Source organism: Podarcis raffonei, chromosome 14, assembly GCF_027172205.1.
Source record: "Podarcis raffonei isolate rPodRaf1 chromosome 14, rPodRaf1.pri, whole genome shotgun sequence".
In the NCBI taxonomy this organism is placed as follows: Eukaryota; Metazoa; Chordata; class Lepidosauria; order Squamata; family Lacertidae; genus Podarcis; species Podarcis raffonei.
In genome coordinates, this window is record NC_070615.1 from 41033124 (window position 1) to 41057868 (window position 24745).

Genomic DNA, 24745 nt, shown 5'->3' on the forward strand with positions numbered 1-24745 from the left:
TTCATGCAGACGGTCACAGTTCTAGTCCCCAGCATGAACTGTTGAAAAGGATATTGATAAGCACAACTGGGACATATTTCTGCTTGATATCCTGAAGCGGTCAGAGTAGACAGTTGTGAGTTTGGCTCAGAGTGAAGCATCTTCATGTCTTCTTCCCTCCACCTGGGGGAATCCCGTGGCATCGAGAAAGGGAAGGAGTTGCCCTCAGCCTTGGCAGACGTCACAGGTTAAAAATGGAATCTTCTGCATGTATCAGAACCAGTGCCGCCATCACAGAAATGCAGTCCAACCTGGTGCTCTCCAAATGTTGGCAAATTATCAGTCCTAGCCAGTGCTGCCAATGGCCAGGCACTTGGGTTGGGGAAGACTAATATGCCGACGAAGTGGCAGAGTTAAGCAGGTAGGAGCCTCTTCTTCCTGGCTTCCAGTAAGCTCTGCGGGGCAAATGGGTTGCAACCTGAGCCAACAGGAAGCAAAGCAGCACCTTTCTTCTAGATCAGACTTTCTCAACCTGTGGGTCCCCAGATGTTGTTGAACTACAACTCCCATCACCCCTAGCTAGCAAGGCCAGAGCTCAGGGATGATGGGAGTTGTAGTCCAACAACATCTGGGGACCCACAGGTTGAGAACCATTGTTCTAGATGCTATGGTCCCTGAGGGCAAGGAACTGGTCCAGTCCTCAGTCCTAATAATGTTCCTGAGCAAACCCCTTTACATTTGGCCACATAAGTGGACCTCCTCTCCCTCTACAAACCTGCCCCATTTATTTGGGTCATCATTACATTTAATTCCCCCCACCCACCCCAAGGAAATAAAACCAAAAGCAAACTAAGCAAGGCTATTGATTTAAACATTATTCAGATTGAGTCCCACAGCTTCCCACAAAATAAACCCATATAACCAAATAGAATGTTCCCTTTTCCTCATTCCTTAAACTTCCACTAGATTCCCAGAAGTACCTTTTATGGCATGTGAAAGACCACATAAAGCACAAAAATGATCACATAAGGAAACTTCGGGGAAATGGGATAAAGCGTTGTGGGAATGCAGCCTCATTGAATTTACTATCCGCTTCTTGTTATAATGACTTAGGGACATAGGAAGCTGGCTTATAACATGTCCTGCCCAATATTGTATGCTGTGACTGGCACCAGCTCCAGGACAAGAAGAATCTCTCTCATCACTCGCCTCCTGATGGAAGTGCCAGGGACTGAACACAAGACCTTTTACTTGCAAAAAATGTGCTGTACCGCTGAGCCACAGCCTTTTGGAAAGTGTGTGTGTTACTATTACACAGCAAGTGTACAGTCATACCTCGGGTTGAATGTGCTTCGAGATGAGTGCGTTCGAGTTGCGCTCTACGGCAACCCGAAAGTAATGGAGCGTGTTACTTCCAGGTTTCGCCACTTGTGCATGCGCAGATGCTCAAAATGACGTCACACACATGCGCAGAAACACCAAAACGTGACCCGCGCATGCACAGACGCGCAGACACAGGTTACGTTTGCTTCTAAATGCGAATGGGCCCCCCAAACGGATCCCTTTCGCATCTAGAGGTACCACTGTATTGAGCATATTTGATGGAATTGCAGGTGGGAAATTCTAAGGCCACATTCACACCATACCTTACAGTGGCATCAGTGCTTTCAAACTGCCATGGCTCCCCCCCCAAAAAGAAGGGATTCTGGGAGCTGTGGTTTGTTACCACAGGGGGTTTGAGGCCCCCATTCCCCTCCCAGAGCTACATTTCCCAGAGTGCTTTAGCAGTCAATCCGTCTTCCCAGGGAACTCTGGGAATTGTAGCTCTGTGAAGGGAACAGGGGCTTTCCTAACAACTCTCAGCACAAGCAACAGCTCCCAGAATCCTTTGGGGGAAGCCAGGACTGTTTAAAGTGGTATCGGTGCTCTAAATATATGGTGTGAGGCCTTAGATAGGAACCGGGAACCTGTGGCCCACCAGATGTTGCAGAACTACACCTCCCTTTGTCCCTGACAATTGGATACGCTGACTGGAACAACATCTGGAGGGCGAAAGCTTCCCCATCCCTGTTCTAGGTCAATCAAGAATTGACTGGAAGGGGGGAATGACAGCACAAGGAAGGCAGTGCTGGAGAACTTAAACCCACTGAACTCTGAGCAAGTAGCTGCACATCGCAATGTCTCCCAGCCAGGGGTGCCAACTTGAATAAAATATTGTGTGGGCCCAGGTAAGCCCAGCCCCGCATAACCGATCACATGATGCAGTGCACACACACCATTTGAATGGGAATGCTCATCAATTTTGCGGGGGCCCGGCCACCACAAATATTTTATTGTGGGGGCCCCTAGGAGTTGGTTCTTGTGCTCCCAGCTTCCTGCTCTCTTGTATTTTTTAAGGCTGAGGTGTCGAGCTGGCCTCGTGGGATGTTATCCGCAGACGGTTCTTCAGAGTGGGAGTTGTTCTCAAGAACTCCAACCTGAGCCTCTCCCAAGGCTAGCTTTAGTAGCAGAGCATCAAGGAGGGAGCTGGACTGATTCAGCTGCCCGAGAATGCCGTAGTCCACAGCTGTGGCAGCCCATCCTGGCTTCTTCAGCTCCCACGCTTCCCCCGTATCAGATCCTTTGGCTCTAGTTCTCGTCAGCAAGCACCATATATGGTCCGGAGTTATGTCATGGAACTCCTCTCGGTATGCTGAGAGAGCTGCCCCTCCCTCCCCTCCCCAACCCCCTGATATCGGTTGCATGTTGAGAACTTCATGCTGGATTAGCAGTTGGGCTAAGTGCCATCTTGTTGATGGGAAACCATTCAAGCAACGTTAGGGAGATGGAGGAGGGTGCAATTAAAAAGGAAGCAAGGGGACGATGCCAGATTAGTTCATGTAATTTATAGAGACCCAGTTTTCCACTGAGTTAAAGGAGCCAAAGGCCCTTAGAGCATCTCAGCCAACGGCAGCCTGAGCACTTTCTGCCTGCTATGCCCCTCTGCGACATTAAACTAATCCAATTCAGTTAATCCAGTCTAATCCCAACCTGGTGCCCCCTATATATTTTGGAGTCCAGTTTCCATTGCCCCTGACCACTGACCTTGCTGCCTGCAGCTAATGGGAATTGTAGTGCAATGCGATTGGAGGTCACCAAGTTGGAGAAGGCTGAGCAAAGCCATCAAAGGTTTTCCATGCTCGCCGTCACAACATTCGCATCATTTAGGAATTCTGACATTGATTTTGGTGAGTTGTGGATGCTGGCAACCATTTCCCTCTACTTAAATTGCAGGCCATGGGAGCTCTGAGTAATTGCGCCATTTAACTTTCTAATTGATTGCAGTGATTAATATATCTAATCCTTAAATGAGAACAGGTGCAGATTTTTAAGTGCAGATTTATTTGTTTCTCTTTCTGCCCCATGGCTGAAGGTGGCTTAAGAGAAAATAAATCTAATAAAAATAAAGTACCCAACAGAAAAATAAGAAATGTAACTAAAATTCCTATTATTATTATTATTATTATTATTATTATTATTCCTGGGTGTACATGCTGGACACACAAACACCACATGGCCTCAACCTGGCACATAGGACCAGCATCTCTTAGCTTCATCAGATGAAGACCTTCTGAGTATCCCACCCCCAAAACTCTTTCACTGCCATCTTGGAAACAACATCATTTTTATCAGAGCAGCTGATGGAGGCGGAAGCCAAAACATTTTACCACATAAAGAAAAAATAATAACACTCTGCTTCATAAATCACAGTAACATGCATATTATTTTAGTGATTTACCAAATCCAGGCTTGAGGGAGGTTCATTGCATCCATTTGTCTTGGGAGACAATGAAGGCGTCTACCTTTGGGGATGAAGTCAAGCCATTAGAAGGTTACAGCTCCTGCTGTAGAGACCGACAAGGGAGAGACATGTTTCATTGCAGCTGGGGCAGATGAAGGTGTTCAGCTCCAGAATGCCTCAGATTTATATTTTTTGTTGTTGCTGTTGCATGTTGGTTTTGCTTGCCTCTTGGCCTGGGTGCTTCATGTTGCCTTACAGCCTGCTCACTTAAAAACCTCTGCTTAGAATGATAATGCAACTGATCCACTACTGCTGATTTGTGTGGCCAACACTGGAAGGAACGGTGTGTGCTCTCAACTGCTTGCCATCTTAACCTGAGAGAGACCCCTTTGGTTCAAACACACACAAACACAGCCAGGCCAGGCGTGAGAACTTCTGGGTAAATGTCTTCTGTCGGGATGAATGGAGCCAAAGGCCCACCTTAGGCACACTTTGCTATCAGGCCTGGTAATCTCTTGCAGAAACACAGCCTGATTAATTAGTAACAAGGACTGGGAAGGCTGTCCAGAAGGAGCTACAAAGGCTGTGCTGCAAATCCTCCACGGTCACCCATGTTTTGAGTCGGCTGTGGCAGCGATCTCCTCTCAGCTTCCTTTCCCCCCTCCCCTAGTTCCCAGTGATCCGTGCAGTCATCCTTTTGTTCAATACAAACAAACTAAGGCGGCAGTGCCAACTGCACTCACCTGGGAGCAGGTCTCTTTGAGTTCACTAGGCCCTAGAGGAGCTCCGCCCTTGTGTCCAGCACGTCCTACTCACGTATGGACCCATAGAAATGAATACGTTCATACCCTCCAATATTTCTCCAACGGAAGTAGGGGCATCCACAGGAAAAGCGGGACATTCCGGGATCAAATCAGAAACCGGGATGGCTTCTGTAAATCTGGGACTGTCCCTGGAAAATAGGGACACTTGGAAGGTCTGCAGGCATTAGGCATGCCTATTAATTTGTGCCTATTAATTAGGCTTATTGATTTCAGTGGGTCTGCTCTGAGTATAACTTTGTTGGATACGGCTCATGGTTGGAATTGTGTTTGTTGGTTGTTGTTGTTGTTATTGTTACACCCCATCCATCTGGCTGGGTTTCCCCAACCACTCTGAGTGGCTTACAGTATATATAAAACATAGTAAAACATCAAACATAATCTCTGACCACTGGTCCTGCTAGCTAGGAATGATGTGATTTGTAGTCCAAAAACAGCTGGAGACCCAAGTTTGGGAAACCCTGGTTTGGAATAAAAGAAACTAAAGTGAATATAGATTAAAAGGATTTCAGAAGCATACATGGGCGGTACTGCCCGGTTGGAGCAGGGCACAGAAACCATGTCCACCATGTGCAAGTCAAGGTGAGAGGTGACTGGAACATGGAAAGAAGTTTTAGCAATAGGTAAAGGGGGCAAAAAGGATAAAGATGATGGAACCGAAGGGATGGGATTTGATGATGTTATGTACTGAGTTGAATAGGATCCAAAATGCAGCAGTCTGATTGGTCCTAGAACAATAGGATTCAGAATGCAGCAGTCTGATTGGTCCTAGAACAATGCAGCAGTATGATTGGTCTGCAGGAGCCACCCAATCCAGCTCCAGATGGAAGTGAATCCACAACCTGATTGGCTTACAGGAGAATTCCGGAATTAGCCAATCACGTGCAGCCCATTGTGTAAATAATGTATATAAAGCAGATACTTTGGGGGAACTTCCATTCCTCCTCCCACTATGAGCTGAATAAAGAGCATGAAATCCACTCTCGACTCTGAGTATATTTCAGATGAGTTCATGAACACATGAAAACATTCTCCTCCACATCATATATGGTTCGCTGGTCTGCAAAACCTGGGTGACTGATCCCTTCTTGGGCTACCTTTCCCAGCCTTGCAACATAAAAAGAATCCACAAACGCCCCGAAGAATGTCAACCTCAAGCTTCTTTTTAAGTACCCAAAGCTTCTCTTTTGCATGCTCAACATGTAGCAAAACAAATCAGTAAGGCTGGCTTTCAAATTCACATCTGGGATGACAGCTTCCTCCAAGCAGTTCAGCCTCATCCAGATGTAATCTAAAACATGTGATTCATAAACCCCTTAAAATTGAGGTTTACGCTGGAAATGCCGATACGTTCTTAACTATGCTGGGAGCTAACAGTTCCCACCACAGGCTCCTTTGATATCTAGAAGGGGAAAGGTGATGTATCCGGGTGTGTAAATCTAGTGTGCATTCACTTCCGACAAGTGCCACATCTTACAGATCACTTGGGCTTCAGAAAGTTTTGAGAACGTCAAGTTTTCTTGGCGCTTCCCCTTTTATAGATGGTGCAGCTAGGACATCCTGCTTGCTCCTCTTTCTGGACTGAACCCAGTTAGCTGGTGTCACTGAAAGGCAAATTAAACGTCGTTGTGGCATACGTGGGCTTCTGTTCCCTGTTCACTCATGAAGCAGGAACATCTACAGATGTTGCAAGCATTCAGGCAGGAGCGCCCACAAAAGCTGACCAATGCTGTCAATCAAGCTGACCATTGCTGTCAATCACAGCCCCTTAATTTGGGTGTGTGTATGTGTGTGTGTGTGATCAATGCGTCTTTCTCCTTAGCACAGCTTCCTTACTATGGTAAACAACTCTCTTGAGATTTGAGAATGCTAATGGAGGCTGGGATGCTCTCTTGAATATTGCCAGTATACATGTCGATTAAATATTCAAAAATGCATTTGAGATATCCCTATGTAGTCAAAGGTTCAGACAGACAGACAGACAGACACACACACACACACACAGAGAGAGAGAGAGAGAGAGAGAGAGAGAGAGAGAGAGAGAGAGAACCTCATGTTACCAATGGTATTGATCCATCTCGTCTTTTAGAGACTGCCCAAAGGCAATGGTCAGAAGCAGAGCCCCTCCCTCCAATCCTTGCTTCAAGGTTAAGGATGTAAGAAGGCACTGTTTTCATTCCGCTGCAGTTTCATTATCCACCAAAAACTGTCTCATTGTCTGCTGTGGCAAAATAATGTAACTTGCATGATTTACATAGTTAATTATATAGAACAGTGCTTTTTTCCCCTAAAACAAATGTTTAGGGTTACTTTCATTTTGACTCAAGAAAATCACAATTTTATGGTTGAAATAAAGGAAAATAAATACAGTAAATGGGCAAAAGTACAAAGATTCACAAAATGTTTAGGGGTATGCGTACCCCCCAGAAAAAAAGCACTGATATAGAGTATGTAAATCACATTTTCATTACATTTCCCCACCCCATTTATTTCACTGCAAAGGAAATACAATGCAAATGGGTGCAGGAGGGGAAGAAATGTAGTCAGTTTGTGGACTGAAAGCTACAACAAGGGCAAATGCAAACTGCATTCACTAGATTGATTTCTGTTCAGGGCATGCGATCGACAAGCGAACATTTCCGCGAACATTTCTGTTTTTGTCGGAATCCTGCAACATCCCTATGCAAGGTATCACGCAAACGGCTTCTTGAAAATGATGTTAAGTGGAGTAACGCCCTGGCTATTGGGATGGATTAAACCAAGCTTTCCTTTGTGGAGGACTTTTCAGCCATGTTTCCAGTAAAAAGGAGCTTCATGGAGATCTGGACATTAATTAACATGGTGTTTCTGCAGGCAATAGCAAACCTTTGTTGAATTCTCCCTACTCTCCGTATAGTAATCCTTACCCATGGACAGTAACCCTGACCTTGCCAGTGGCAGCCAATGGAATGGAGAAATGGCAACAGGACAGAGGTCAGTTTTCCCAGGACCAACTAGTAGCTGAGAGCATATGCTTTGGGGTCCTGGGCACAATCTCTGGCATCTCCAGATAGGAGCTGAGAAAGATTCCCTGCCTGAAACCCTGGAGAAGCCACTGCCAGTCAGTGTAGACAACAGATGGACCAATGACCTGACTCAGTTTTAAGACCACTTCCCATCTTGTGGTCAGTTGCTCATTCATTCTTTCCTTGTGAATCCTTGGCTCATCAAGGGAAATTTTGCTGTATGCCCCTGCTGCTGTCTGAAGGGTTCTGGGTGGAGACCAGATAAAGGGTTTTCTCAGTTACTCTGTCTAGGTTATGGAATGCCCTCCCCAGCGGCTTGCCTTTCACTGAACAGCAAAGACGTGGCTTTCCTCACCAACCATTTGGGCTGGGGCAAATGAAGCTCAGTACCTTTCCTGCAAATTTTGTATTCTCAGATTTTAGTTGTGCTCTGCTATTGTTGTTTGCAAAGTTGGCGGTGTGTTTTTCTTTGTCTGATTAGTTTTGGTGCAGGCCATATTAAGGGTATCTGGACTGAAAGATGGGATAACAATGCTTCTGTAAAAAAATAAATGTCATGGAGGGCTTTAACTTGCCAGTTTCTGATGGCAGACCTACATACAGTGGTACCTCTGGTTACGTACTTAATTCGTTCCGGAGGTCCGTTTTTAACCTGAAACTGTTCTTAACCTGAAGCACCACTTTAGCCAATGGGACCTCCTGCTGCTGCCACGCTGCCGGAGCACGATTTCTGTTCTCATCCTGAAGCAAAGTTCTTAACCCGAGGTACTATTTCTGGGTTAGCGGAGTCTGTAACCTGAAGCGTATGTAACCTGAAGCTTATGTAACCTGAGGTACCACTGTATATCATTGTGACCAGCTGTGGAACTATTTTATTGGGTTCATTATCATCCGCAAATGCCCACTTGTTAAGCCAAAGGCAAGTATTGAGAGCTATATAGTTGCTGTTGCCAGACAGAATCATCTCTGTCCACTTTTAAATGACGCAGAGTCTCTTTTCCACCCTAGCAACTGTGCAACACCCATTCAGCCAGACATGGCTGAATTCTAAGGATTGTGTCCAAATGATTAATTCCACCCCCACCAGAAACACAGGGAGCTACCTTATACTGAGTCAGACCACTGGTCCATAGGGATGGGCACATACTTGTTTAACCCTGCATGGATAGCTCAGTTGGTAAGAGGGTGGTGCTGATAATGCCCAGGTTGCAGGTTCGAAACCTGCGGGATGGCTGCACGTTCCTGCACTGCAGGGAGTTGGAATAAATGTTCCTAAGGGTCCTTTCCAACTGTTCTATGACTTCACCAGCATTTTAGTGTAAATTTCTCCTGATATACTTGCTTTGTGTGCGATTTGGCCCAAGATACACACACACACACACACACACACACACACACACACCCTAATAAAACCCATCTTTGTATGTTACTGTCACTGTTACATGCATGTTCACACTTTACCCCATTACAGTGGTACCTCTACTTACGTTCACCTCCAGTTACGTATCCTTCGGAATACGTGCTCAGCAAACCCGGAAGTATTTTTCCGGGTTTTGGCGTGCGCACATGCGTAGAAGTGCTCTACACACTGCATGCATGCGCAGAAGCAGCACCTCCAGATACACACACCTTGGGATCCAACCAGAGCTCTGGAATGGATAATGTGCACAACTGGAGGTACCACTATATATGCATTCTTGTACAGTGGTACCTCGGGTTAAGTACTTAATTCGTTCCGGAGGTCCGTTCTTAACCTGAAAATGTTCTTAACCTGAAGCACCACTTTAGCTAATGGGGCCTCCTGCTGCTGCTGCACCGCTGGAGCACGATTTCTGTTCTCATCCTGAAGCAAAGTTCTTAACCTGAAGCACTATTTCTTTATTAGCGGAGTGTGTAACCTGAAGTGTATGTAACCTGAAGCGTATGTAACTCGAGGTACCACTGTACACATCCCTTGGCTGTAGAATTGCACAGGAAAATCCAGAGATGCATGTATTTTAAAAGGTGGGCTGCCTTTTGGCTTGCATATTGTTTCGGAAAGGGCCAACTTTGCCTTGAAATGTGATCGGAATCAATTTTCTCCTCTGCCCTTGCTGGTGTGTCCAGCTCAACATTGTGTATCCCGAGTTTCAGAAGGGAGGCGCTCCTACTGGGAGGTCCCAGGTTATGGCACCTGGGACCTTCTGCATGCAAGGCAGATGCTCTGGCACTGAGCTATGACTCTTCCCCGAAGGACAACATATTCAGAAATGTCTCCTTTTCATTCTTGCTCAGGCACCGCTGCCTTAACCTACTGTAGCTGCTGCCCCAGCCACCAACCTTAACATCCTTTGAAAGGCTTTCGTTATGATGCCTGTCTATGGTTCCCGCTCCACCCCCTCTGCTCAGTCTGCGTGCATTGCTGTCTGCCGAATATTTTCACAGGGTAGCAGGTGGTGGTGGGAGTAACCCGACCATAATACAATATTATTGGCTTAAAAGAATTTTCCCCAGAAAGGCATTTGGGGATGGGTTACTGAAGCCAGGGCTGCTCTGTGCTGCCTCCACCTTCCAAATCCTACCCACCCAACTCCCCATCTCTCTCTCTCTCTCTCTTTAAAATCTTATCTCCTCTTCCTTCTTTCATTTAATTGCATTCAATCCTGCTGACTTGGTAGGAGGCGGCAATTCTGCAACATCTCTGCTCTGAACATGGTAGCTGCTAAGGTCAATTCCAAATATGAAGAGCTGATGAATAAGGCATTATCGAGCTGCTTTATATGTTGACTCAGTGGACATTTCCTGGCTTCGGAGAGAAAGCAAAAGAGAATGGCGAGCTTTGTCGAGTGGAGGAATCTTTAAAATGCAACATTTCTCTCCCCCCCACCCCAGTCTCTTCTCCCCCTTTTGCAACTTTTATGGCTTTGTCCGCTGGCATGTCTGAAGGAGGAAAACAGAGCCTGCTTGGCTCTGCGCCACAGTGCTTGGCACAGAAAGATCTGGTGTCAGGGTGCATGTTAATTCTGCTGTTTTCCCACAGACACTGGTGGTTATTTTTTTTCACGGGCAAAGTGTCCTTCAGGTGATTCTTTCTGGGTTGACACCTGAATGCTACTTTCAGAGTTGATGCACTTAAATAGGGTGACAGATCCCCTCTTTCGTAGTTGTGGATCTCCCTCTCGCTTGGGGTTCTCTCATTGTCTCGCCATGGCAGCATTGCAAGTAGGGCTGCAAGACTGAATTGATTTGATCTGTAGATTAATCAGTGTGGTTGAGAGAATTAAAGACACACTTGTTGCTTTCTGGGTGTGTTTGTGTGTGTGTTGTAATGAGAAAGAAAATATTAAAAGTTGGCTTTTTCCTCCGAATAGCAAGCGCTTGATATTTTTTATTAAGCACAAAGTTCATTGGGATCACTTTTTCACCCTCAGGACTGGGATGTTTCCTGATAGCTTGAAATAGATGGGCCTAACTAACTTAGATCCATTAATTCTAATAAGTCTACTCTGAGTAGAACTTAGTTGGATACAACCCTATGGAAACCGGTGACATGCTCTGTATGTTGATGGTGAGTAGTTTACAAGAGCAATGGGTTGGTTTTAAAATAATAATAATCCTGAATAAGGTAACTGTGTACCTAAAGGACCAGGTGCACAGTCTGGGAGTCATTTTGAACTCACAGCTGTCCATGGAGGCGCAGGTCAATTCTGTGTCCAGGGCAGCTGTATACCAGCTCCACCTGCCTGTGCACACTGTCTCGCCAGGGTAGTACGTGCCCTGGTTATCTCCCGCTTGGACTACTGCAATGCTCTCTATGTGGGGCTACCTTTGAAGGTGACTCGGAAACTACAACTAATCTAGAAAGTGGCTGCCAAATTGGTGACTGGGAGCAGCTGCTGGGACCATATAACACTGGTCCCAAAGGACCTACATTGGCTCCCGGTACATTTCTGAGCAATATGGTGATGATGATGATGATGATGATGATGATGATGATGATGACCACTATGGTTTAGAGTAGGGGTGAGGAACCTTGGGTCTAAGCACCAAGCCTCTCTCTCTCTGGCCCTCAAAACCACACCCCTCACTTGACCTGCTTCCCAATCCAAGTGTTTTTGCCTGGCTGGAATGTGTTCTTGAACTCAGATACAGTGGTACCTCGGGTTACAGACGCTTCAGGTTACAGACTCCGCTAACCCAGAAATAGTACCTTGGGTTAAGAACTTTGTATCAGGATGAGAACAGAAATTGCATGGCGGCGGCAGAAGGCCCCATTAGCTAAAGTGGTACCTCAGGTTAAGAACAGTTTCAGGTTAAGAACGGACCTCCGGAATAAATTAAGTTCTTAACCCAAGGTACCACTGTAATGCCTCTTGCTTTCCTGGACATTACAGTGCCCAGTGAGAGAGAGGGGGGGGGCTGAATGTGGTACAAGCCAGCCCACTGTACAAAGGTGAAATCTGCATTTGCTAATCCGCCCACTTTTGCCTCTGGCCACGCCCAATTTCTTCCCTGGCCCTTCCCATCACTGGCACGTGGCCCCTGGAAGATTGCCCACACAGCAGTGTGGCCCTCAAGTGAAAAAGGGCTCCCTGCCCTGATATACACCTAGAAAGAAGCAGAAGCAGGAGGAGAAGGAGGTCAGCTTGATATTTTCGGGCACACACAGAAATAGCCACAAGGCAGGGGAGAAAGGGGGAGACCTTCTCAGAAGGACAATCCCTCACGAGTAGCATGCAGTAAAAACAACTAAGCCCAGGAGGCATTTCCGAGGGACCCATGAAAGGGCAGGGTTAAAGCCCAGACATGGCTCCACCCGCCTGCCCATTAATCACCAGGAAATTCCTCTTCCTCGATCTTTTCTCTATTCTTTCCAAATTAGACCTGGGGAGCGCTTTTTTAAGAATGCCTGAGTCATTGCAAAAGAGGGTGTATACCTTGACCGGTGGTGGACACAGCATCCGTGTGTGTTTTAATTACAATCAAATGTTTGTGCCAAGAAAAGCTGGATTCAGTGATTAGCATGCATTATGTGAAGAGGTTCCTGCAGGTAGAGGGAAGGGAGGCGAAGTGTTTGCCTACTTCCTCCCTTACCCTGGAAATGCCGGTGGTGGAATCTGGGACCTTCTGCATGCAAAGCAGGTGTTTTACTACGGAGCCCATTTTAAGCACCTTAACCCCCCCCCCCAAAAAAAAACACAGGGCTGCTGCAGATACCACAAAGCAGAGCGGCAAGGAAGCTCCATGCACCCAACCATCTCAATTTGTCCAAAGACCTACATTTACATCCATATATATGCATTGACATGTGCAAATCTTTTAAGGACCAAGCAATGACCCCTAGATAGAAGTTAATAACAACAACAACAATAATAATTATTATTATTTATATGCTGCCCATCCAACTGGGTCACCCCAACCACTCTGGGCAGCTCCCAACAAAATATTAAAAACACAGTAAAACATAAGCCAACAACAAACAACAACAACAACAACAACAACAACAACAACAACAACAACAACAATAATAATGTATTATTTATACCCTGCCCATCTGGCTCGGTTTCCCCAGCCACTCTGGGCTGCTCCCAACAAAATATTAAAAACACAATAAAAGATCAAACATTTAAAACTTCCCTGAACAGGGCTGCTTTCAGGTGTCTTCAAAAAGTCAAATAGTTGTTTATCTGTTTGACATCTGAAGGGAGGGTGTTCCACAGGGCAGGCGCCACCACCGAGAAGGCCCTCTGCCTGGTTCCCTGTAACCTTACTTCTCGCAGGGAGGGAACCTCCAGAAGGCCCTCGGAGCTGGACCTCAGTGTCCAGGCTGGGCAACGGAGGTGGAGACGCTCCTTCAAGTATACAGGGCCAAGGCTGTTTAGGGCTTTAAATGTCAGCACCAACGCTTTGAATTGTGCTCGGAAATGTAGCCAGCGTAGATCCTTTAGGACCGGTGTTGTAAAATACCATTGTGTTCTAAAAATTCTAACACTTGCCACCACAATGCTTCTTATGACATGGGTTCAGTCTTTCAGGTTCAGTCCTGTTAGATATGTTTTTCTGTCCTTTCTGTAAGTTTCTCGCAGGGCACCGACAGGCTTTGGCACTCCTCTTCCAGTAGCCCATCATTCACAAAGCAGCATGTGGCTGTTTGGCACGAAATAATTTACAATTTTGTTAAGAAGTCACCAGTTCTTCCTGTTGCTTGGAAGCTGGTGTCTCCACAGATTGAGAAATGCCTGTTTCATCACATTAATGTCGAATTAATCTTCACGGACCAAGAAAAGAGCGAGTCAGTTGGTGGACATCACTCCAAGAGAGTGTTTGCTTTTGAAATGCAAATGTGAGGCCTGTCCAGGCAACCCTGATTCAGAAGGGGGTAATCATTATAACAGGCAAGAAGCCGGAGTAGGCATGCAAGGAAAGGCTGGTGAAATTGAACCGAAATTGCTTGACATTACGCCGGTGTAGGGTTTAAATTAAAAACAGCTGCTCTGTCTTAAAACTGTTTTTTGGGGTTTTAAAAACATCACCTTGAGGTTGGGTTGAATCTCAGTCCATCTGCTGGAGTTATTAGTCTGTCTGCGTTTCCAAACTTGTAATTCCAGCAGTTGCGGCTTCAATAACCACCTTAATTCAAACTAATAATGACCATGAGCCACAGTGTCAGTCAGTCAATTTCTGGTAAATTATCAAACACATGACCAAAGAGGATGAAAAAAAAATACTTCTGTGCCGTAAATGTATTTTGCACTCGCGGGGTTTTGTCCAACTACAGCAGCGGGAGCCAAGAAGAGTTTCCATTGACTTCGCCGTGACTTGGATTGTGTTTTCGTTTGGCTCATGCTAAGTAGTAGCTGAGTTTGTTTTGTGTGAGTTTTCCCTTTTTCTTTTTGGTATACTATTCCACATTTTACACTAGTAAAATGTTCAGTAGTTTCTTTGCTAAGCCAAAATTCAGCAGCGGTGCTGTAATGGAGAAAGTAGCTGTAGCTGTTATAACCTGGTTCGTTCAGACTGGGCAGGTGGGCCATGTTAGCGACAGCTGTAGGGAGCTTCCCAGCAGCACTCAAAGGAGTGGCAGTAGTTTATAGCATTTCATTAAAAGAGCAGTTCCTTAAAAGAAAAAACTCCAGTTTGCCTCAATGGGAAAATAAGTAGTAGGAATGTGCAACAGTTATCTCCACCTAAGAGAAGAAGCATGCAGTGGCTTTGTTCAAAACCATATAACATTTATTGGAAAAACAGTGCACGCTCATCAATTGATATAATTCTGATTTATTATTGAAACCATAATTTAAAACTTATAGAATCCTAGCATTGTAGAGTTGGAAGGGACCCTGAATGCCATCTAGTCCAACCCACTGCAATGCAGGGACCTCAACTAGATCATGCATGGCAGATGGCCATCCAACCTCTGCTTAAAAAACTCCAAGGAAGGAGAGTCCACCACCTTCCGAGGGACTCTGTCCCACTGTCAAACAGCTCTTGCTGTCAGAAAGTCCTTCCTAATGTTTAGTCCGAATCTCGTTTCTTGTAACCTGAATCCATTGGTTTGGGTTCTACCCTCCAGAGCAGGAGAAAACAAGGTTGCTCCATTGTCCATGTGATAGCGCTTTAGATATTTGAAGATGGATTATCATATCTCCCCTGGGTCTCCTCTTTTCCAGGCTAAACACCCCCTACTCCTTCAACCCTTCCTCATCAGGCTTGGTTTCCGGACCCTTGATCATCTTGGTCTCCTTCCTCTGCACACATTTCAGCTTGCCAAGATCCTTTTTAAATTGTGATGCCCAGAATTAGACACATTATTGGCTATCATATGCTGTCTCAGTTTCTCTCTCTTACTTTATATAATAACTGGGTTGTTTTCCCCCCTCTTAAACTTTTTAAAACTTTAAAAAACCCAACCATACAGGTATTAAATCAAATATGTAAATGAAATACCACAGGGATGAAAATAAATTGCAAATTATGGTTGCACTCCGGAAGGGCAGCTGGAGCTTGTTGGATGCTGTAGACCTCCTTCTGTAGGATAGGAGACAGAGGATGGACAGAGGGAGAGGCCCAAGGCCAACGATGTCCCCGATGCAACATCAAGAAAGCACCACCATTTCTGACCCCCCTACAGGGTTCTAAGGGCAATAAGGCCAGAAAGCAGGTGTTCCACTGGTGGACCTAGAACACACCTCTGAACAGAAGGACATAAGATGAGCCTAATGGATCAGGCCCATGGGTCACTGAGAACAGCATCCTGTTTTCACAGTGGCCAGCCAGACGCCTGTGTGGGGAACCTACAAGCAGGATAATAGTTCAACAGCACTCTCCCCAGTAATTGGTATTCAGAAGTATGGTGCCCCAGAAAGTGGAGATAGTGGACAGCCTTCTCCTCCATGAATCCAGTCCTCTTCTAAAGCCATCTAAGTTGATGGGCATCACTGCCTCCTGTGAGATTGAGCGCCATGGTTTTAACTATGCACTGTGTGGAAAAGTACCGGCTTTTGTCTGTCCTGAATGTTCCAGCGTTCAGCTCCGTTGAATGTCCATAAATTCTAATGCAGGCATAGGCAAACTCGGCCCTCCAGATGTTTTGGGACTACAACTCCCATCATCCCTAGCTAACAGGGACCCGTGGTCAGGGGTGATGGGAATTGTAGTCCCAAAACACCTGGAGGGCCGAGTTTGCCTATGCTTGTACTAATGTTAGGAGAGAGGGAGAAAATCTTTTGCAAACTTCCCTTGTGCCACCTCTTTCCTCAAACTAAAAAGTCCCATTGCTGCAACCTTTCCTCATAGGGAGTCTCTCCGCCCCCTTGCTAACTTTTGTTGCCCTTTGCTGAAATGTTTCCAACTCTGCAATATCCTTTTTGAGGTTAGGCAACCACGTCTGGAACAGAGGGAGGAACAATGACAGTCCTGGGGTCGTTCCCCCTCATACTGGAAAGCAGAGAAGCACCTCAGAAGACTATCATCATGATCAGGCGGTTTTGTGGCAAGCAGGACTTAGTGACTGTGCAGGACCTTGTAAGTCTGAATTGTGTCCTGAGCTGCAGACCAGAAGTGTCTTAACTGGACACTCCCTGGTTATGCTGGATCCCCACCTAGAAACAAGATGGCAAGCCTTTTTATCAGGACTTGGGCCAAAATGTGCAACCAGGAAAAGCAAAGGAAATGGGTTTCTCGGCACCTTTCTATCTGCAGTAAAGTATCAGCTTCTAACTCCTATCAATCAGGCTTTGCAACCAGGTCTTCCCAGCATTTGGTGCACGTTCCATCATTTCAAAATGAAGCATCATTCAGTGATTTGGTGGGTTTTGTTCCGTAGGAGAGGGGGAAAAGCCCCTTCATAACTTCAGAAGGGATGCAAGTTCATGGGCTGTTAATTTTAATTCATTTTTAATGTCCTAAATTATGACGCCATAAATAAGCTGTAAATTTTTGCGCAGCAAGTCACCGGGGCATCTGAAAGCCATTAGGAAATAACTGCGCTTTGCTGCAAACTGAGATGGTTTGCCATAAAGGAGTGTTTGGGGTGGTTGGCAGGGGGCAGGGGGAGGCAGACAGGTGCATGGGGCAGAGAGGGAGGGGAAGCAAGGATACTGGATGGGTGGCAAAGGCAGCCTGTTTTTAGGTCAGTGACTCCTGTTGTTTTTGCAATGCGATGCTCATATTTACTTGGAGGGGAGGAGAAAAGGCTCAATGATATCAGTTACTGGGAAGAGAGAGACCCTCCAGTGCTTTTCCAAAATTCCTGAGATCACCAAAGATTTATCATTCCAGTCCCCAAACATTTATTAGCCTGAGGGCCAGCCTCTCTGCTCACGAGGTCAAACACCCTTCTCAAACCTGAAGGCGAGACGTGAAGTGTTGGGAGCTCATAGGACCTAAAGATAAAGCTGCAAAACTTTACGACTGACACAGTAAGTCTCAAGTGAGCAACGCAGGGAGGCCACGAGCCCTTGTGCACGTGACCAGTGTTTTCAATTCCAATACTGTAAAATTACCGTCCAGAGGTCTGTGAGATCCATATGCAAAGAAGGCATCAATTTTCGTTCTGCCTTGTATCCATCACACGCAGCGTTGTTTCCACTCTGCTGCAGTTCATCTTCTGCCCATGACTATGCTATTCATCTTGGTCTCTGCTCTGGTGAAAATATGTATTTATGAATTCATTGTGTAAATCACATAATTGCATTGTCATGCAATTCCACCCCAATGGGAAGCAGAAGGCAAATGTGTTGGGGTGGAGGGGCAAAATCAAGTACGTATGGTTTGTAGACTGAACGCATCATTGGTGTTTTGACATCCGTCTGTCTTGGAAGAAAATATAGGAGTGCGCCTTGGAGGATGAAATCAAACCATTAGAGAGTTATAGCACCTGCTGTGGCTGTAGAGACCAAAATGGGAGAGACATGTTTTGTTGCAGCTGAGGCTGAGATTAAGCAACAACAGTAGTCTCAGCCTGAACCCCTGGTCTAGAAGCTTTATTTGTTAGGATAAGCATAGTTGGCCAGTCTGTGAAGGCAAATGCAAAGTCTGTGGGGCTGCAAGTTATGGGCACACATTTATCTGTGAGGTTGTTAAATTTCAAGTGTGTAAAAATAGGAAAGGAAGAAAGGAAATAACAGTTGTCGTCTTGTTAGGCAGAAAAATGCCTGAGTAGTGCCCATTAAGAATAAATCAGTGTTTATTTGTCTCTCCCCAGGAGCCATTGTTCACTATAAACGAATAGCCTGTTGTTTCCATGGTTTCATTAGAAATCTATGTAATATATTAGAGTTGATTGAACAGCGTTAAGGTGCACTGATGTGCATTGAGTGATTCTTTCATGAACTAAATGGCCCCCATTGATTTAGAAACAACCATTGAAGGACTGACAACCCTGGAAGAACCCATGGAACCCTGTTTTCCTTTCTATGTCCATATTCATCCTTATCAAAGGGTTGTGAACCATTTAGAAGAAGTTTTGGGGAAGCAGCATGGGTCTGGAAACATCAATATTTGTGCATCACCGAGTGACAACGGCTTACCGTTAGCGGGTTATGTTATCAGTGTTTCTACAACTGGTCTTCACATCCTTAGCGGACGGAATAACGAGGATTCATTGAGATGGAAGATCCTACAGGGTTTATCCCAAGTGTAAAATGGCATGGCTGCTGGTGATTAATTATGAGCATCCTGTCCTTTGCGCCCTGGAAAAGACCATATTTCCAGGAGGGTCGCCCCTAGCAGTGCTCCAGGAAGCATTTGTGGAGCGCAGGGCTTTGCAGCAAGAGGTGAAATGATATAATCTGATCTCACATCTGCTTCCTGTTGTCTGGGTATCAGAGGCTTTCTTGGTCTGCAATAGGCCCATTCTTGCTGGGCAGAGGCAGAAAATGTGACTGTTGAAAAAACAAGAATGGGGGGGGGGTTTGGAATGTGTCTGGAATAGGCATTGCTCTCTGCTGCCAAACTGAGATATTTTGCTCCTTCTACATCTTCTTTTTTTAATATTGTGGAGGCTGGCCATCTCTGCCCTCCTGCAGCCGATTAAGAGTCGCAGTATTCCTTGGATTCAGAAGGCAGACAGCAACTGGGTGGCAGAAGAGATTGCTCCAGAAAACTCTCCGCTATTGGGCTCTGATATGTGGAGGGAGAGCGAGGGGCTGTGGGGACACACTGCAAGCATCAGGTTTGAGACCAGACAGGGTGGTTTATTCTCTTTTTCCTTACAGAATGCAGGAGTGCAAATCTCTCCCTGCCTGCCTGCCTCCCTCCTTTCCTCTGCAATAAATCTTAGAAACTGAGACATGAAGGAGCTTTCATTCCCAGATAGCACAGACAAAATTATTTGGCTGAGTAATGAGCGTTTGGCCACAATAAGGGAATTTTATTTTTTCATAGCAACATGTGAAACCTTGTGCCAGTTTGGGCCACTTGGTCCATCTAAGCCTAGTATTGTCCACTCTGACTGGCAACAACCCTTCTGGGTTTTCAGCTGAGACCTTGCTCATTCAAAGCAGTGGCTGTGGTGGCTGAATGAATGAGTGGAAGACACTATAGTTGCACCTCCCACCCAAGGAGTCTTGGGAACTGTAGTATTGTTGTTTTTTAAGGGTGCTGTGAATTGTCGTTCCATTAAGGAGGATTCCCAGGATTCGTGAAGTGGGGAGAGGAGAATGTGCTTCACCTGTATGGTGTGTACGCAGACATAGAAAAAGATTTGGCAGAATGCAAGGCAGCACCTGAGTGATTAAGGCTCTCCTGCATAATGGCCAGAATCTCTGGGAGATTATTCCTACTCGGCCACTGAGAGCAGCAGGTATTAATCGGGCAGTAGTTCGGCACGTCTTCCAAAATGTGCAGACCTGCATGATGCCCTCTAGCCCTTTCACTTGGCCGCCACAATCTTCGAAACACAAGACTCATCAGACAACGAGACTCCTCTGGGCGAAGGCAAGACTTCAGAGGTTCCTTCACTGCTCCATGTTTCTTTTTTTTTTTAAGCCAAATGAAAATTTAAGCAAACAAAAAACAGCCATAGGTTTCTTGTGACTAGTGTGTAGGGATAGATGCGTTTTGTGTCGATTCCACATGTCGGTTCCGTTCTGTCACTGAGGAAAACTTGGCAAGTTTTGCTAATGTTGAAGTTGACATACAAGAGGAATGCAGTCAGTGTATAAGGCAATACATTTACAGAAAGATGGGCAATATCTATTCAGTTCTGGAATGATAAATGATGACATTCCATCTTATAACTTACATCGATTTAATATTTTATTTTATAAGTGGGTTTTTTTCTTGGTACACCCCCCCTTTTTATTATACAGTGGTACCTCAGGTTACATATGCTTCAGGTTACATACGCTTCAGGTTACACACTCTACTAACCCAGAAATAGTGCTTCAGGTTAAGAACTTTGCTTCAGGATAAGAACAGAAATCAGTCTCCGGCAGCGTGGCAGCAGCAGGAGGTCCCATTAGCTAAAGTGGTGCTTCAGGTTAAGAACAGTTTCAGGCTAAGTATGGACCTCCGGAACGAATTAAGTACTTAACCTGAGGTACCACTGTATTTCTTCCATTTACCGTATTAATTACTGGTTGTTGAATTGCTAGAGTGAAAATTTACAATCAAACCTTTTTAAAAAGAAAAGAAAAACCTCCATTCTGTCTCCATTTTTGTATCAAATCTGCATTTAGTGACACACAATCATTTAAGTGTGTGTTTTACAACACTCAAGTATGCAATACTCTGCCCCCCTCCCACTAATTTTTTCTTATGCAGGAAAGAGCATGAAATGGAAAACAGTAGCAGTAAACAACCACAATACAGTGGACGCTCAGGTTGCGAACGTGATCCTTGTGGGATGCACGTTCACAACCCACAGTGGCGTGTCTGCGCACGTGCGGGTTGCAATCCGGTGCCTCTGTGAATGTGCAAAGCGCGATTTAGTGCTTCTGTGCATGCGCGACCGCCGAAACCCGGAAGTATCCTGTTCCGGTAATTCCAGGTTTCGGTGGTCCGTAACCCAAAAAAATGCAAACTGAAGCATCTGTAAGCCAAGGTATGACTGTAGTAATAAGGAACAGCATAGGTACTCAGAGCATGACTGATCCCAAAGCATGCACAAAGCACCATGCTAAAACAGATAACTTTGGGCTGCAATAGCTTGAGCTAAGGGGATGATAGGGATGCTGGGGGAGTGAGATGACTGCCTCTCTCTTCACAGACATATTTCAAGACTGCAAACCAAACTTTGCCCAAGTGATCAGACTTCTTTGCGGTGCTGAACAAGGTGTTTTGAAACATACACATTTCTAAGTGCATTTTATCCTTAAATGCTCATCTTAAAATGCACTTTGATACTTTTTTAAAAAAAATCAAGAACTGAACTGCAAAATTCAGAGAAGTGTGAAATGTGAAGGGGTAATTATCTGAGCAACCCTGTCTACAGAAAGGCAGCCTAAGCTACCCCTTTTCCAAACTCTGTTCAGGAAGATTTTGGAGGTACTTGACTCACAACAGCCTTTGGAACGACTGAGTTCTACCAGGTTGCTAGGTCAGGTGACCAAGGTGAAAGGAGTTTGGACTGCTTTCAACTGGAGGGGCCAGTGATTAATCCTGGGACTTTCTACATGCAAATCATGATGGGCTGCGGTCCCTCTCCCAAACTTGTGCATTCAAGCAAAGCAAACCTTTCTGCTTCTGTTTTTCAGGGCACAGCTTCCGTTCTCCAGCGCAGGTCTGACAACGAAGAGTATGTGGAAGTTGGACGGCTTGGACCATCAGATTATTTTGGTAAATTCCCAATTTTATTTCAGTTTGGGAAACAGTCAGGAAGACAAGCAAGTGTAGGTTTAGTATGTCCTTGGGGTGGCTATGTGGGAGTGGCCCTGTTCCGTTGTGCAGGATGTGAGTCTCCCTTTGTGCTTCCACATGAGGCCGTCGCTGAGGCGGCGTGACAGATTCTAGTGGCCAATTGGCTAAAGTAGCCATCTGAAAATTACTCAAGATGGCCTACAGTACGATCCAAATGGCTTGGAATGTAATAATATATACGAAGATCGCTGCTGGATCAGGCCAGTGGCCCATCTAGTCCAGCATCCTGTTCTCACAGCGGCCAACCAGAGGCTTTTCATAGGCCCACAAGCAGGGACTGTGTGCAACAGCCCTCTGCCCACCTGTCATTCTCAGAGATGTGTCTTCACAGGCATACTGCCTCCGACAGTGGAGGGAAAGAGGGATATGGCTTCCATTCCAACCTGTATTAGCCACAAGCAGCGCTGTTTCCATTCTGCTGCAGACCAGTTTCTGCCAAATACATTAACTCATCCAGCTGTCTGCTATACATAACTTACATTAACTTTGCATTGCATTCATTACAATGTAAAGGAAACATGATTGAAAAATAATTAACTGGGTATCATTTGCAGACTTAAACACACACACACACACACACACACACACACACACACACACACACACAATGTGAGACAACCCCACAGAGAAGAGAACAGAGGCTGTGATCAAAGCAACAGGTAACATGCAAAATCTTCAGAAATGTGATGATGGTATTTCCCCCCTCTCTCTCTTCCAGGAGAGATAGCCCTCTTGCTCAACAGGCCCCGGGCCGCCACTGTGGTGGCTCGTGGGCCCCTGAAGTGTGTCAAGCTGGATCGCCCTCGCTTCGAACGAGTCCTTGGCCCTTGCTCAGAAATCCTCAAGAGGAACATCCAGAGATACAACAGTTTCATTTCCCTCACTGTTTAAGTCATTCCTGCTGGCTGCCTTTTATGTTAAAAACTTGTGCACTTAAATTTTGACCCATGCCGTTCCATAGCTTTTTGAAGAAAACAAGAGACGTGTGTATTTTATGTATATTTTTTAAACGATCATGTCAGGGGCACTAGATATCCAATCATCATCTTTGTTATTATGTTAGAAAAAAGGCAGTAGAGAGCTCGATGAAAGTGGCTTTCGTGAACTATTTGTAGGATTTTTTAAATTTGTTTTTTCACATCCTGAATTACATTCCTGGTTGCCCTGGTCATGATGCCTATCAGAATGCAATTATAAACACTGAAAACCACACATTTCAGCATTTATTTTACCTAAGTGTGCTGAACAGCTGGTCGTATCTATGTTTCGTCAAACTGTAAAACAAAACACCTAAACCCGCAACTACTTAACTTGAATATTCATCTTCAGAAGTCTTCTTAGGCGGATTAGACGTTTCCTAAGACCCTCCCCCCCAAATTTTTTTTACAAAATCCCCTTTTAACATTTGTGAGAGTTGATTAGCGAATGGAGCCATAGTCCAACAAGGAGCAACAGGCACATAAGCTCATTGAAATCACCAGGCTTAAGCTACAGAGAGAGTTGAAGGATATTCAAAACAGACTAACACCAAAACAAATCTCCCTTTTATGAATATCCTACCCTGAGTGCGCTCATCAGTGCGATAAGGTTTGTTTTCCCTTCCTTTTTGGAAGGGAAAACTCTGCCCTGAGATCGGTGGCTCAAAATAGCAACATGGTGTAAGAAGTGGGTGGGACCTCAGCTTTGCTGCTCCACATCAAAGCTCCTTCCTGCGTTAAGGATACCGTAGCTCCACACGGCTCAGGAATTTGGCACCAGTGGCGAGGGAGGCTGCTTTTGGCACAGTCACGTAGCAGGTGACTTGGGCATGGCAATGGGACACTGACACTGCCAGAACTGAAATACCTTTGGGGGGCAATTATATCTGTTACGCTGTTTCCTCTTCTGAATCCAGCATGTTATTGAGGAGGGAGCTGCCTTACACTGAGTTAGACTGTAGTTCTACTCAGCTACATACTTTATAGCCTCCTCTGACTGAAAGGTACCGTATTTTTTGCTCTATAAGACTCACTTTTTCCCTCCTAAAATGTAAGGGGAAGTGTGTGCGCGTCTTATGGAGCGAATGCAGGCTGCGCAGCTATCCCAGAAGCCAGAACAGGAAGAGGGATCGCTGCTTTCACTGCGCAGCAATCCCTCTTGCTGTTCTGGCTTCTGAGATTCAGAATTTTTTTTCTTCTTGTTTTCCTCCTCCAAAAACTAGGTGCATCTTATGGTCTGGTGCATCTTATAGAGCGAAAAATACAGTAGGTCTCCAACAGATCTCTTTCCCTCAACCCTGCTGCTCGAGACCCTCTTAACTGAAGATGCTTAATTGAACCCGGGGCCTTGTGCATTTGATGCATGCTCTCCAGCGCTGATTCATTGCTGCTCCTTCACCATGGAGGAAGCATCAAGCAATGGCAAGATCTTTACCTGAAGGAACGTGGCGCGTGGCAACTGATAGTGGAATAGGCAGAGAATGAATTTGGACAAACTCTTTAGGGCAGATATGGTCAACACAGCCCATAGAGCCGAATGTGGAGCGATTTTGAGGGGGCAAAAATATACTGGGTTTGTGTGACTCCTGATTAGCACCTGTGATCCCTGATCATATTTTCCACCTTAAAAGCAAACAAACTGCAAAGCTTTGGTTTTGATTGGAGAAGTGATTGGGTGGTTGTGGCAGTGGTGTTTAGCTGTATTCCCTTGCAATGTTTTCTCAATTTAGCTCTCGCTGGCCCCTGCCCTGCCCAAGCATTTATTAGCCTTGCTGGGACTAATGGTAATAATTAATAATGCAAGGTGTCTGCCCTGCTCAGCGTGGAAGAGAATTTTGCCGC

At 45.5% G+C, this 24745-nt stretch overlaps 1 protein-coding gene across 4 annotated transcripts in view; it reads left to right on the top strand.

The window, feature by feature from the left end:
- The window catches only part of PRKAR1B (protein kinase cAMP-dependent type I regulatory subunit beta), a 114148-nt gene extending 89924 nt beyond the window's left edge, over nucleotides 1-24224 (top strand). For 3 of the 4 annotated variants that reach the window (XM_053364406.1, XM_053364407.1, XM_053364408.1), the window contains 2 exons: nucleotides 21764-21845; nucleotides 22645-24224. In XM_053364406.1, the coding sequence (XP_053220381.1) occupies nucleotides 21764-21845; nucleotides 22645-22817 (255 nt within the window). In that variant the 3' untranslated portion in view covers nucleotides 22818-24224. The remainder of the gene's footprint in view (nucleotides 1-21763; nucleotides 21846-22644) is intronic. The other variant, XM_053364404.1, reaches the window with a different exon arrangement.
- Nucleotides 24225-24745: the final 521 nt, after the last annotated feature.